The sequence below is a fragment of the Maniola hyperantus genome, chromosome 8, assembly GCF_902806685.2.
Source record: "Maniola hyperantus chromosome 8, iAphHyp1.2, whole genome shotgun sequence".
NCBI classification, from domain to species: Eukaryota; Metazoa; Arthropoda; class Insecta; order Lepidoptera; family Nymphalidae; genus Maniola; species Maniola hyperantus.
The window spans coordinates 7,425,794-7,439,390 of NC_048543.1; the positions used below are offsets into that span (position 1 = coordinate 7,425,794).

The window sequence follows — 13,597 nt, forward strand, 5'->3', positions numbered from 1 at the left end:
AAAAATTTGGAGGTAAATGAGTAGAATGATTGATGTTGTGAATTTACATTGCGCTGTGCCAAAACGACAAAATTTTAAGGTCATTTTTTAACTTCAAAGCGATCGCCAGCAGCTTGATCGGTAACAAGAAATAAGCTAAAGAACTCACAATACGTTGAACATCATTAATTATCATTTTTTAAGGATAGTGCAATTTTTTTAAAGTTTGATACAGAAGTCGGTTGAAATTAAGTACCTGGGTATCTAAACATCGAAAAAGCCTGTAATTTCTAGGATTATTATAGTCCAATGGAATTCGTACTATTGCGTTATACAATTTCATATCACAAAACAATAACATTGCTTATTAACCTAGTGGGTAGGACGTCCGCCTTCTAATCGGAGGTCGGGGTTCGATCCCGGGCACGCACCTCTAACTTTTCGGAGTTATTTATAAAAATTTCAACGTAAAAAAAACAGTCAGTGTCTGACAATTTCAAATCGACCTGCGTGTTGTTCATCTTCTCAGCTCAAAATAAAAATGTAACTGATTTCTAGAGTGCATTTTCATTGTTTGTTTTGGAACCTGGTAATAATTTACTGTGATCAATCTTTGCAGTGAACATTAGCTTTATGATCGCATTTAGGTTTTTAGAATACGAATTATATGAGCCTTGAATATAACAATCATTTATTTAATCGTGAGCATACAACAAACTTACGATATTTTGTATTAATCTGGTAGCGAACCTCTATCAATTATCGAAACTTGATTAATTGTTGTTCTACCTAAATCGAAGTCTTGTCATTTCTCTTCCCTTAATCGATTACTTCAAACATGATCTCTAGGGGGTCCATCAGTAAAAGACGAACAACATGTGAGCTTTTTCGTAATAAATCTTTTATTTTTTACAAGCGCATTCTAGCTGCCTCTATATTATTCCTTTCAACCTTAGGTTCCCTCGCCCTTAACAATACACGATTCGTTAATACAATTAGTGTAACATCATTTCCGTATTCTATTACTGTTCACAAATTAATACATGCGCTGAGAATTTATACAGTAATACCAATAAAGCGCCTAATGTTTACAATCGGTCTCAAATTCTCTCAAGCTTTCTTATTTCTTGAACAATAAATTTTATTAACACATTTCAATTTATTTCCTTGACTGACACGGTCGTGCAATCAGCGTTAATTGCTGCTTCTCTTACGTAAAATATCGTAGGAGTTAGAAGAGGTTTTTCTACGAGCGCTTAACACGGCACCCTCGTACAATACAAAGAAAAGATTGAGTCATCATAACAAATGCGCAGCTTCTCCTCGTCGAGGGCAGAGAACTTTTGACAATCGGCCTCTTCTTATCTGTGACGGCTCCGATGATTGTGGCCCGAATTCTTCGTGCTTCAATGTTCGAATGACGAAACTACGGTGGTTTAAGTCTTTCGCTCCCCCGTCCCTTTGTTGACTTGTCGAGTTATGTTCGGACGGCTTTTTGTAAACGTCCACCGGCTGCATTTGTAAAGCTCGCCTCTGACTTCATACATCTTATCTAATACATCTCATCAAGAAAGAAACTGTAGGTATGCTTTCGCTTAAGGTCAACTTATTACAATTGTCTGACGTTTTGTATGATAGGTAATTATTAAGATATGAATTATATTATGTTTAAACAAGTATAAAAGATACAAACAAATAAGTAATAATCCAGATTCACCTAAATCTACACACCTACACCATAACACCGTAGAAGCTGATTACATATGTGTTCAATTGAAAATATGTAGAAATAAAAGCAACAGCTATTCAAAATTGCAATTACAATATCATGGGTATTCAAAACTTTGGTGTTTCTCCGTTACTTGAACCCCTAAGCATATTTTATCGTGGTGTCAGTCAGTAAAGACACATTTGTCGAGACAACCGCTCGCAGGCTGCATTTTTAGAATTAATAATTTTGTTCGTGTTCTTATACTTTGTTAAAGTGGCCGATTTTCTGCCGGTGTTATAAATAAAACATCAGCCGTCCAACTCGAGACTGTTTTACCAAAGTCGATGTCTGGCTTAAATACGTTATTGTTGCAATAGTTACCATTGTTTTGCCTTTATATCTTGTTTGCAGTTTGACAAATCATTATATTTGTTGAAATATAAAAATTTTACTAACCATCATAATATTGTTTGTTTTTCAGGTCGAAGTCGTGATTCTAGACAAAAACGACAGCCCACCGGAGTTCAAAAATATTCCGCCAGCTTATTTTGCATCAGAAGATTTGGCTCCAGGGCAACTCATCGCTACGATTACTGCAGAGGATCCGGATATTATAGGAACGATAACCTACTGCATAGAGACAGAGGAGCCTATGCCTTTTTCGTTGAATGGACAAAGCGGTCAGTTGACATTGAAAGAGCCACTTGACCGGGAAACGATATCGGAATACCAGGTGGTAATACGTGCCAACGATGGAATGCAGTACACAGACGTTACAATTATTATTCAGGTTAGTTAAATCATCTTATTTGTATAAAATTAGGTGCCTTGAACACCTTTATGTACCTATTCTCTTCCAGAACAACCCTTTACTCCATCCTACAGCATTGGGATTCTCGGTGTCAAGATATTGAAGTCCAGTCCTGTGATCAGAAGATCACTTGGAAGAAAAATTTAAACTAGCTGCAAAAAACTGGCAGAGGGAAAAGGTACTTCGCGCGCAAGCATAGATAGGTCCCTGTTACATAAAGCTTGCCTGTTGCAAAGTTAGCGTCTATATAAAGTAGGTACTGCTCACACTTATTTAGGTCGGAGCATCCTAGTATAAACAAGCTCCTACCATTTGACCGAATACAAAAGCGATTAGTTCGTCTTATATTCTTCAAATCGACTTGCTTATTAGGAAGGTACAACACCAAAAAGACGCTAGGTCTCTTTGTGTGTTCTATCGACTCTTCAATGAGGAGTGTTCTCAAGAATTATGTCGACTGATCGCAGCTTTATTTTATCCCAAACACCCCAATTCCTGTTTTTCTCCCACCTTTTGTAAGTGCAGGTTTTTTCTGCCACATACCTGCAAATTATGGAACCACCTTCTGTGTTCCCTCAAAACTACAATGTGGAGGCTATTCAAGGGGCGGATAAACAAATTCCTCAAAAGCCGGCAAACGCTTTGGCAGTTCCTTTAGTAGGTACTGAAAATCACAAATGTTCATGGGTGGTGGTGATCACTTAACATCAGATGACTTGTGTGTTTGTTTCTCGCTATTGTTATTTAAAAGATGTCAAATTTATAATAAAACTATCATCAAAAAATCTTTAGGTACCCTTTTGTCTTGTATGTTTACTGATAAAACTTGTTTGACTAAGCATATCGTTTAGCCTATCTGCGCTAACGTGGTGCCTTTTATCGTAAAAAGGTTTGACACTATTCCAATTATAGCTTTCTCTGTAAACTCAAAACATTCCTACAGCGTTGCGTGGGAATTTCATAAATAGTGTCAGGTTATAGCGTCATGGACATTAACTGAATAGATCTATAGATATCTAGGTGATTCTTTAAAATATACCCAAATGGTTGTTTTTTGCCTTTTAATTTTACTAGGATATAAATGACCCAAATGACGAAAAGCTTACTTTGAGTAATGGTTCCTTTGATAACTAAATGGTTTGGGATTTCTGTCAATAATAAATGCTATTAGTAGATATATATTATTATTGATCTATAGTAAAGCCTTATTTATTTTTAGGTTACCGATACAAACGACAACCCCCCAATCTTCAAGGAAAATGCCTATTCCTTTGACATACCAGAGAACGCAGCAAGGGGTTCCGTAGTAGGAACAGTGGCGGCCATCGACCTCGACTCCGGATCCAACGCCCAGCTCACCTACACCGTCATATCGGATTGGGCTAACGACGTCTTCTCACTCAACCCGCAAACTGGCATCTTCACATTGACCACAAGACTCGACTATGAGGAGGTAAGCATATTAACTTAAAACTAATTCACTTATGTAATTAATTTACTTAATTTCGAAAAAATTCAAGACGATTATGGTACCTATATCAATTTCATTAAAGTTTAATTTATATACATACTTGTATAATTTAATTTAATTACTCTTATAGTAACATTTTTTAATTTATAGACTAACGCTTGGCTGCAATCAGACCTCCTAGCAAGTCGTGAGACAGCCTAAGATGGAGCGCACTTGAATAGAAGATGCCTTATTCACTCTTGACTTGTTATCATAAAGTAGGTATACGGTAAAATAACTTGTGATGATGGTGGCCTACCAAAACTAATTTTGAAAGGTAGTCAGTTCAAATTATATTAATCAAGTAGATGTTAACTATGAAAGGCTTCTCATTCTGAAAGGAGATCCGTACTCAGTAGTAGGCCGGCAATGAATTGAGATGTTGATAATGATGATGAACCATGAGAAAGCTATCCTCTAAAATCTTGGTGATATTCTTGTCAAATAGATAAATGTACATGTTTAAGAATCATGTGTGGAGTATGATAAAAGGTAAAATCTCGCGAGTTCGTTCGCGTGGACTGCACAAATTTCAAACCCCTATTTCACCCACTTAGGGGTTGAATTTTCAAAAATCCTTACTTATCGGATGCTTACGTCATAATCGCTATCGGTATGCCAAATTTCAGTCCGATCCGTCCAGTAGTTTGAGCTACCTTTTCCTTTAATATATTTAGATAAAAAATATAGGAACTAATAACTATAAGAAAATTATATTGCCAATAAGTAGGTACTAGATATCAAAAAGACACTCTTCGAAGCTCCAATCGGGAAATAAAAATAAAGTGGCACGCAAACTTTACGATGTGCGTAGTTCATCTGTAGTTACTTACAAATAAAAACACGAGAAAAGATTAAGTGATTAAAAGCATTCGTATAAATATTCTCAGGGGTAAAATAATAGCCAATTACTGTCGCGCTCTCAACGAAGTAATCTGTATAATGAGGGGCTCCTTTCCTAATCGTTATGCGTGCTGATTCTAAGATTTTATTTGATCTTAGAAGTGCCGAATTTTACCCGATAAAATCCTAGAAACATAAAATCATTTAATTTTTATAAAATCTTTTAATTGCTACCTACTGAAAAAAGATAAAAGAAAATACCAGTTGTCCTTGCCATGCTTTGTAATTCAAAAAGACAAATCTTAAGAGTCCAAACATGATATTATATTATTCCTACTATTATCGACTGAAACTTCAATTTCCACTTCATCGTCAATTTTGCCAAAAATACGCCAACCCTAAGAGCACTTACCTTGCTCAATGGTCTGATTGCCTAGCACCAACAATTAGATGTTTTTAATATTAGTACATAATAATATGTGAATTCAATAAACCATGTAACTTCTAACTCGGTATGCGATTTGGCGTTGCTGTAAGCATACCGACCAAATCAGACTCTGGACTAGGCACTGTTGATGCACAATCTCAATCGTTTCGCTGAGCACTTAAAAACGCTCAAACGATACCATTTTAAAGCTAAATTATCTAAAGAATATTATTTTTCCTTATTTCTGATAAATTCTAATCCTAATTAATCGTGGTATGTACCCGTTATTCAATTTTGAAATTTTCTGCATACTTAGGTACCTATGTATTTTTATTTTGGGAGTTCACATTATTGGCTGTCTATCGAGAACGGTGTCTGTAAAATAGACGTTTTTTGTTTAACCCTCATTTTGGGGGATCTTATTTTCCAAAGTCCTCTGTTAATGTGCGGTTGCACTCCTCTATAAGTCTATTCTTAAATCTAAATTAAATAAATCTTAATTAAATGAAATTTCTACGTCCAGCTATTTGGACTATAATATTGTCGATCAGTCAGTCACGGCCACCTTCGGCCACCGCACTATATTATGTATAATGTATTTCAATTTTTATATTTCTACGTACCTATTCTCTCAAATAGGTACCTACACATTATAGTAATCTTATTGTTTCCACTTAGTTCGATTAATTATCTTGTACATATCGTATCTGGTACTAGTTTTTTTCTAGAAGGCAGCACTCTGTAATTAAACACTTCACTCAGCGAGTTGTTATCAGATCTAAAAATAGCGAAAATGTTAATTGAATCATTAAACTGTAGAAGAGCAATCTTAATAAGTGCCTTTTGTCTTTAGTATCTTAGTAAGTAGTTGGTAGGTTTGTGATATTTATTTATATAACTATATATACTTAAACTAGCTTATGCTCGCAACTTCATCCACGTGGACAACACTTTTAAACTCCGATTTCACTCCCTTAGGCGTTGAATTTTCAAAAATCTTTTCTTAGCGGATGCCTACGTCATAATAGCTATCTGAATGCCAAATTTCACCCCGATCCGTCCAGTAGTTTGAGCTGTGCGTTGATAGATCAGTCAGTCAGTCAGTCAGTCAGTCACCCACCGTTTCCTTTTATATATTTATATAAGAATAAGATAAGAAGATCAATGTATCTTGTTTGTTATTGTTTGTTCATTATGCGTTCCTATAGCTACCATTATCAGATTGTAATGAAACTTTATATGGGTAGTTATTGTTGGCAATTACGGATAGTTTTCTATCATAGAAACAAACGTTCAAAGTGGCGCGTGAGTCGTCTATTAAAGTGGCATTTCAACGCGATCCTATTTTGGGCATTCATGTAAAACCAGACGTTTAACTAAGTTTGATTAGAGGACATAACTCGCATTAAATAACTTGAAAGAACTTAGAGTCTTAATAAAGTAAAGTACGCATCGCAGTAAAGCATCGTGTTTTCTTTGAAAATACCTACTTGAATGCTTGACGATCAAATCAGAATGTATCCCCTTTGTTCAAGAATCTTCTCGTGCCACTTTTCGCGGGAGAAACGTGCATCTAACGTTATTATGGTGTGCCTAGAGGTTATGAATTTTCCGCCACAAAATTTATGTCAGGGCATTGACCATTCCTTCTAGGTATAAATCCGGTGTACGTTCTTCGTGTTAAAATTTATCTGATATTTTTCATTTTCTATTTTAACAAGATTTTTTTACCCATGACGGAATGAAGCATAACAGCTAACCTATGCGTTTGGTGTTGGATATAGATGATGTGTATGTACTTAAATGGGTATTTTTGTCAGATTTTTTTTAAAAAAACTAGCGGGTCGATTTTTTTTCATTTTTTTTGCACTAAATACCGACCTATGTGGTACCTATATAATATGCCTACCTAAATCGTGACGATTAAAGATCTACCGAATATGAATAGTTATCGTAGCTGGTAGACTGTATCACTATACTCCAGGTTCCAACTCCTAACCTCATGCCGCAAGGGTATTGCCTAAACAGTTATCACAGCAGAGCTAGTTGTTATAATAATTTTATAGACATCCGCTAAGAAAGGATTTTTGAAAATTCAACTCCTAAGGGGGTGAAATAGAGGTTTGAAATTTATGATAAAGAGCGTGGATTTGACCTGCAGCTCGTTCCAGCAACGCACAAGACTGCAAATACTATTTTCTACATGGCATAATCTTGTACCTATATCAAATATTTGAAAAGAGCAACCGCCGAGTTTCTTGCTGGTTCTTCTCGGCAGGAAAGGCATTCCGAACCAGTGGTAGATGCATCCGACTATTCGTAAGCACTTGTAAAAGTTTATACGAATAAAAAAAGATTTTAATTTCATTTTTCATTTCATTTCATATGTAGTCCCCGCGAAGTCGCGAGCATAAACTAGTGGATTTATAAAACGTTTAAGTATTGGAAAAAATATAGTACATACATTTTATTACATTTAGATTAGGTACAATTAAGTAAGTACACAAGACGATGCCAGCGACTTCGTCCACGTGGATATAGCCTTTTTTTAAATGCCCGTGTGAACTTGTAATTATTTTTATTTTCCGGGATAAAAATTAGCCTATGTCAGTCTGCGCGATGCAAGCTAACTTTGTACCTCATCAAAATCGGTGAAAGGGATGGGCACTGGAAATACTTTCATATTTATAAAATTGGTATGGGTTAGTGCCTAGACAAAAATATGAGTAAAACTAATTAGCAATCGATTGATTTGTATTGCACTGAATATGTTATTTTCTTTAGACAGTGTAATTAATCAGCCTGTTTAAAATTACAAGCTAATTGTTCTTTGGTGCCTTCAGCTTCGGAGAACCATCGGCCAGTTGACGGCACTTCGTGTGCTTGTACTCGAGGTTGATACAATTATCTTAGCATAGATCTAAAGGGGCGTTGACCGCTCAAGTGGTTCTATTGCACGACGATATTATGTACCTACTCGTATCTACCAAAAGTTGTTTGAATTTGAGCAACTATTTGCTTTGCTTCCAAAACTTTAGAGAAACTTTATTTGAGAGTAGATAATAAATCTATAGTTAATCCATACCTGCTAATACTAAAAATATGTAAGTGTGTCTATCTGTCTACTAGGTTTTCACAGCCCATCCGTTTGATCTATTTTGATGAAATTTGGAGAGATAGCTAGCACCCTGGAGAAAGATAAAGTCTACTTTTTATCCCAGAAAATACAAGAGTTCCCATAAGATTTAAAAAAAACTGAATCTTGCGTAGGTACGAAGTCGCGGGCATTATTAAGTATTATACAAAATAATTATCAAAGGAGGTATGTACAAGCTTATCACTTAGTTCTTAGGTATTTATTCGCAAATTCTATTAGGCTTAAAATAAAAACCTTATTAGTTCCCAAAATAGAAGCAGCTTCGTAACTATACTTTAGTCATCATCATTACCTCAACCCATCATCGGCCTACTGAGTACGGGTCCCTTGTAAAAATGAATGTGCTAAAACCAGCGTGGTGGCCTTTCTTATTCTAAGAAGAGGAGACTACTTTTTATGTTATAGCAAAATATAACTGTAATTTGTACCAGTAGTAAGTACTTCTGACTCCAACAAAACGTATTATGTGAATTCACAACGTTGTTAAGGACATCAAAAGCGCTCTTATAAAACATTTTGAGTCACTTACCTGAATGCCTTTTGGGCATAAAAATAAGATACGGATAAGTAAAATTTATTACGAGCCGTGTAAAATATTGCATGTTGTAGGTAAGATGTGCAATTCAGCCACCAAGGCCGATGATGCCCTTAAGCGGCTTTTTAATACAGGCCTGGCAAAATGACCGCTGCGTTAAGCGTTAAACACACACAAGGCACGCTGCGATGGAAGCGTAATGTAGACTTCTGCGGCTCGCAGCCGACGCAATAGACGCACGCGACTAACGTACTGAGTCTGACGCGATATTAAGAATAACGCGCGCGTTAGTCGCGTACGATCGACGATACACGCTGCTTCCGATCTCAATGTCATAGCTATTATGACGTAAGACATTCGCTAAGAAAGGGTTTTAAATTTCAACCCCTAAGGGGGTAATAACAGCTGCAATAGCCTGGTGGTTACGACTTCCGCCTCCTAATCGACTGGTCGGGGCTTCGATCCCGGGCACGCACGCATGAGTTATGTGCGTTTTAAGAAATTAAATATCATTCGCTTTAACGGTGAAGGAAAACATCGTGAGGAAACCTGCATACCTGAGAGTTCTCCATAACGTTCTCAAAGGTGCAGTATTGCAGTGTATGATGTATCATGCAATTCCTTGTATTGCAAAACTTTAACCCGTTCGTGCGCATTTGGTGTGACTTCCTGCCGTGCAGTAACCGCCACGCGTTTCGTTTGTTTTTACCTTAACAGTTTGCTTTTTATATCCCAATCGATATGAAGGTCGGTTCATCTATTAAAAAGTGAAATAAAAAACTATTATAGTGTCGCTGAACTTAGTGCCGTCTGCTTTTGTGTTCTTTTATTGCTTGATTTGAGACAATAGGAATATTTAAGCTATTAACCGGTTATTCAATACAACACACATAATTCACATCTTTGGAGAGAGCAAGCGCAAGCCTTTTACAGGGAGGACGTCTGATTAATTTAAATATAGTAAGATAACCATATAGCCTATAGTAGTTAATACGTCGGCCTCCTATTCGGGAGGTCGGGGGTCGATCCTGGGCACGCACCTCTAATTTTTTGAGTTACTATGTGCGTTTTAAGCAAATAACGCTGAAGGAAAACATCGTGAGGAAATCTACAGGCCTGAGAGTTCTCCATACTTAATACTCAAAGGTATGTGAAGTCTGCCAATTCGCACTGGGCCAGCGTGGCGGACTACGGTCTAACCCCTTCTCATTCTGAGAGGAGACCCGTGCTCAGTACTGAGAAGCCGATGGGTTGGTGATGATGATGAAGATAACAATAGTTAGGTACCTCCAGACAAAATTAATAAGTATCTAGTTTGCACTATTAACTTACAAATTCAGTTTTGGTAGTTGACGATAACAATGAATTACAGGTGGCCTAGATAAGTCTACTTTTATTGTAAAAAAGTATAACTACTGTAATGGCAACATATGCTATTTTGTAGTAGATACACCGACTCTGTCCTACCTATAGTACGCGACGTCTATAGTACGTCCCCCCATCTCATACCCCGATTGCCATATCGACCTGTCGCGGACTACACATAGAATCTACCTATATAGATGCAGACTAGTAGGTATATTCGTAGAGACGTTAAGACGGCTCAAACTATCTAACTTGTTTTGCTAGACATTTTATTATAACTATATTAAAGTTAGTTAGGTTGTTACCTACTTACTTTTATTACATACTAGCTGATGCCCGCGTGGATTTACATTTTTCAAAATCCCGCGGGAACTCTTTAATTTTACGGGATAAAAAGTAGCCTATGTGTTAATCTAGGTTATAATCTATCTCCATTCCAATTTTTTTTCCAAATCCGTTCAGCCGTTTTTGCGTGATTGAGTAACAAACATCCAAACATCCTCACTTTCGCATATTTTATAATATTAGTAGGATTAACGAAGTACTTCCAAGTTGGAATATTATTAGAAGAAAATAAACTTTTGGGGGAAAGACAATTAACAATTATATTCAATCAATGAATGGAATGAATATTTATTTATTAAACAAAACTTGGTTAAATTGGTATAAGTTTATTAATTAAATATTTTTTATGAATAAGAAGTTTAATGCGTAGATAAGTGTTGGGTACTTAGGTACTTACTTAATATAGAATACAATAATATGTGCTTCGGTATCCTGTTATTAGTAGGTCTATATGAGGTATTATTTGATCCCGCTATTCATGCAAACCTGTCTGCCCGGGACCACGAGCGTGGCAAACTTCACTAAACGTCGTCGTTGGGAAAATACTTTCATTTCAATGTTACGACGAGTAAACCCATAAACAACGTCATGAACCGCTAAACCTGTTCTCTTTGATAATTATTTTAATTACGCTTTTTGTAGCTCGGTCTCTAAATTATAAGATTTAATTTAATGGCACACGTCCTTAAGTTAACAAAGGATACGAAGAAAGTTGCTGTACCTACAGCCTAACTTATTACTGAAACTATAACTGATATACCCTTTGACGACAAGATTGTTTGTAAAAAAATAATGTATCATCATGATCGTCGACCTACAGACGTCCACTATTTTGGACCTAACCTTTTGTAGTTGTGTGGTTGATATAAACTTTTTTTTTTTTTTACATTTTAAATATTTTTAAAATAATACCTATTAGGTATTAGCTTATTTTTTCATTTTTAAATATTTTTAAATAGCAGAAAGTCCAAAAATTTTATGATAGAATGACCCAGTTTACCAATGATATTATCTAAAAATATTAGGTACCTACTATACTAAACCCTAGTTCAGCTGTCATAAACGGTGTAAATTCCCGAGTATCCATGCGCCGCGCCAGTTTCTCATCAAGTCAACCGGTCCGCTAATTAGTAAAAACAACAATTCGCTGTACATTCGTTTTCTCGACCGCCCGCCATTTCCTCGTAGCCCGCTAGAGAGCTGCTAATTTCATCCCGGTACAGTTTTTTCGCGTCGCGCATCATATTCGGCATTTGCCCACTCGATCCGCCATCGAAATTAAGGTCCGAACAATGTCTGACAAAGCGACCGTCGGCAAAACATTCAGGAGCCGGATTCCGAGACCGCTGCCTGTTTTTTAAGCCGCCATCTCGGTTCACGATTCGCGAACGGAGGAGCCTGTCATAGTTGGCAAGCTTTACTGACCTATTATATGGAAAATCTGAGTGCCAGCGCGATTCCTTAAATATTGCTAGTAAAATTTGCGCTCGAAAAATTTCATAATGTTACAATGTACCATATAGTTTTCGGTAACACTCACAACAAAAACCAATTTTAGTTATTCTGATTATGTGGCCTAGAGCCTCAATAGCTCAACGGGTAAAGGAGTGGACTGAAAACCAAAAGGTCGACGGTTCAAACCCCGCCCGTTGCACTATTGTCGTAACTACTTGCACACACAAGCACAGCACAAGCTTGACGCTTGAGGAAAGGGGAATATTAGTCATTTAACTAATATTCTTTTTTTGTAAAAAGAAAAGACATTGATAACTTCTGACACACACTCATAAACTGAGATTGATATTTATCTTTGAAATCAGTCTTTAGTACGAGTAAAACTAGACCCCGTCTAAATATATAAAAGGAAATGGTGACTGACTGGCTGACTGACTGATCTATCAACGCACATGTTAAACTACTGGACGGATCGGGCTGAAATTTGGCATGCAGATAGCTATTATGACGTAGGCATCCGCTAAGAAAGGATTTTCGTAAATTCAACCCCTAGGGGGGTGAAATAGTGGTTTAAAATTTGTGTAATCCACGTGGACGAAGTTGCATAAGTTATAGTTTTAAATAAAATTGAGAGAGATGATTTCTTTGTTTCACCATGGTCCGTTGAAATAAGTACCTATGCTGACGAATCTTCCTATATAGTCATAGTTAAATAGGTGTTTTGTGAACATTTCAGACGCAGCACTACATATTGGTTGCCCAAGCGCAAGATAACGGGCACCCATCCTTGTCAGGAACTGTCACCGTGTACATCAACGTCATAGACCTTAATGACAACGCACCAATTTTCGACCCTATGAGTTTCTCTAACGAAATTTTAGAAGACGTTCCTATTGGATCTTCAGTTGTCACTGTAAGCGCCACTGACATGGATGCAGGTAGATATTTAGAATTAATTTATTAGAAAAAAAAATATGCACATGATACAAAATTATTGAGATTATTAATTCATCCATATAAACGTTATAAATGCGAAAGTGTGTCTGTCTGCATTTGGTATAGAAATAGATTGCATTGCAAAACTCCCAGAGAAATCTCCGTAAGAAAACCCTCGCCATTATCTACTATCAATGTACTATTACTGCCAACTATCAATGACCAATGTACTATTACTTGACAATGCCCGCGACTTTGAACTCATGGATTTAGATTTCCAAAAGTCTCGTGAGAACACTTTGATTGTCCGCGATAAAAGTAGTCTATATCAATCTCCGGGATACAAGCTATTATTGTTCCTTTCGTCAAAATCAGTTAAGCGGATGGGCCGTGAAAAGGTAACAGAAAGGTAGACTAACAGACACACTTTCGAGTTTATAACATTGGTAGTTATGGATATTTTGGGTATTGATTCAATCAGTATTTTAAGCTCATCAATATCTTTTATTACACTGATAGCTTG

General features: G+C 36.6%; 1 protein-coding gene across 2 annotated transcripts in view; it reads left to right on the forward strand.

Moving 5' to 3' along the window:
- ft (cadherin-related tumor suppressor fat) overlaps positions 1–13,597 on the forward strand; it is a 155,915-nt gene that overhangs the window by 120,693 nt on the left and 21,625 nt on the right. For both annotated transcript variants that reach the window (XM_069500366.1, XM_034971433.2), the window contains exons 2-4: positions 2,172–2,480; positions 3,721–3,954; positions 12,875–13,076. In XM_069500366.1, the coding sequence (XP_069356467.1) occupies positions 2,172–2,480; positions 3,721–3,954; positions 12,875–13,076 (745 nt within the window). The remainder of the gene's footprint in view (positions 1–2,171; positions 2,481–3,720; positions 3,955–12,874; positions 13,077–13,597) is intronic.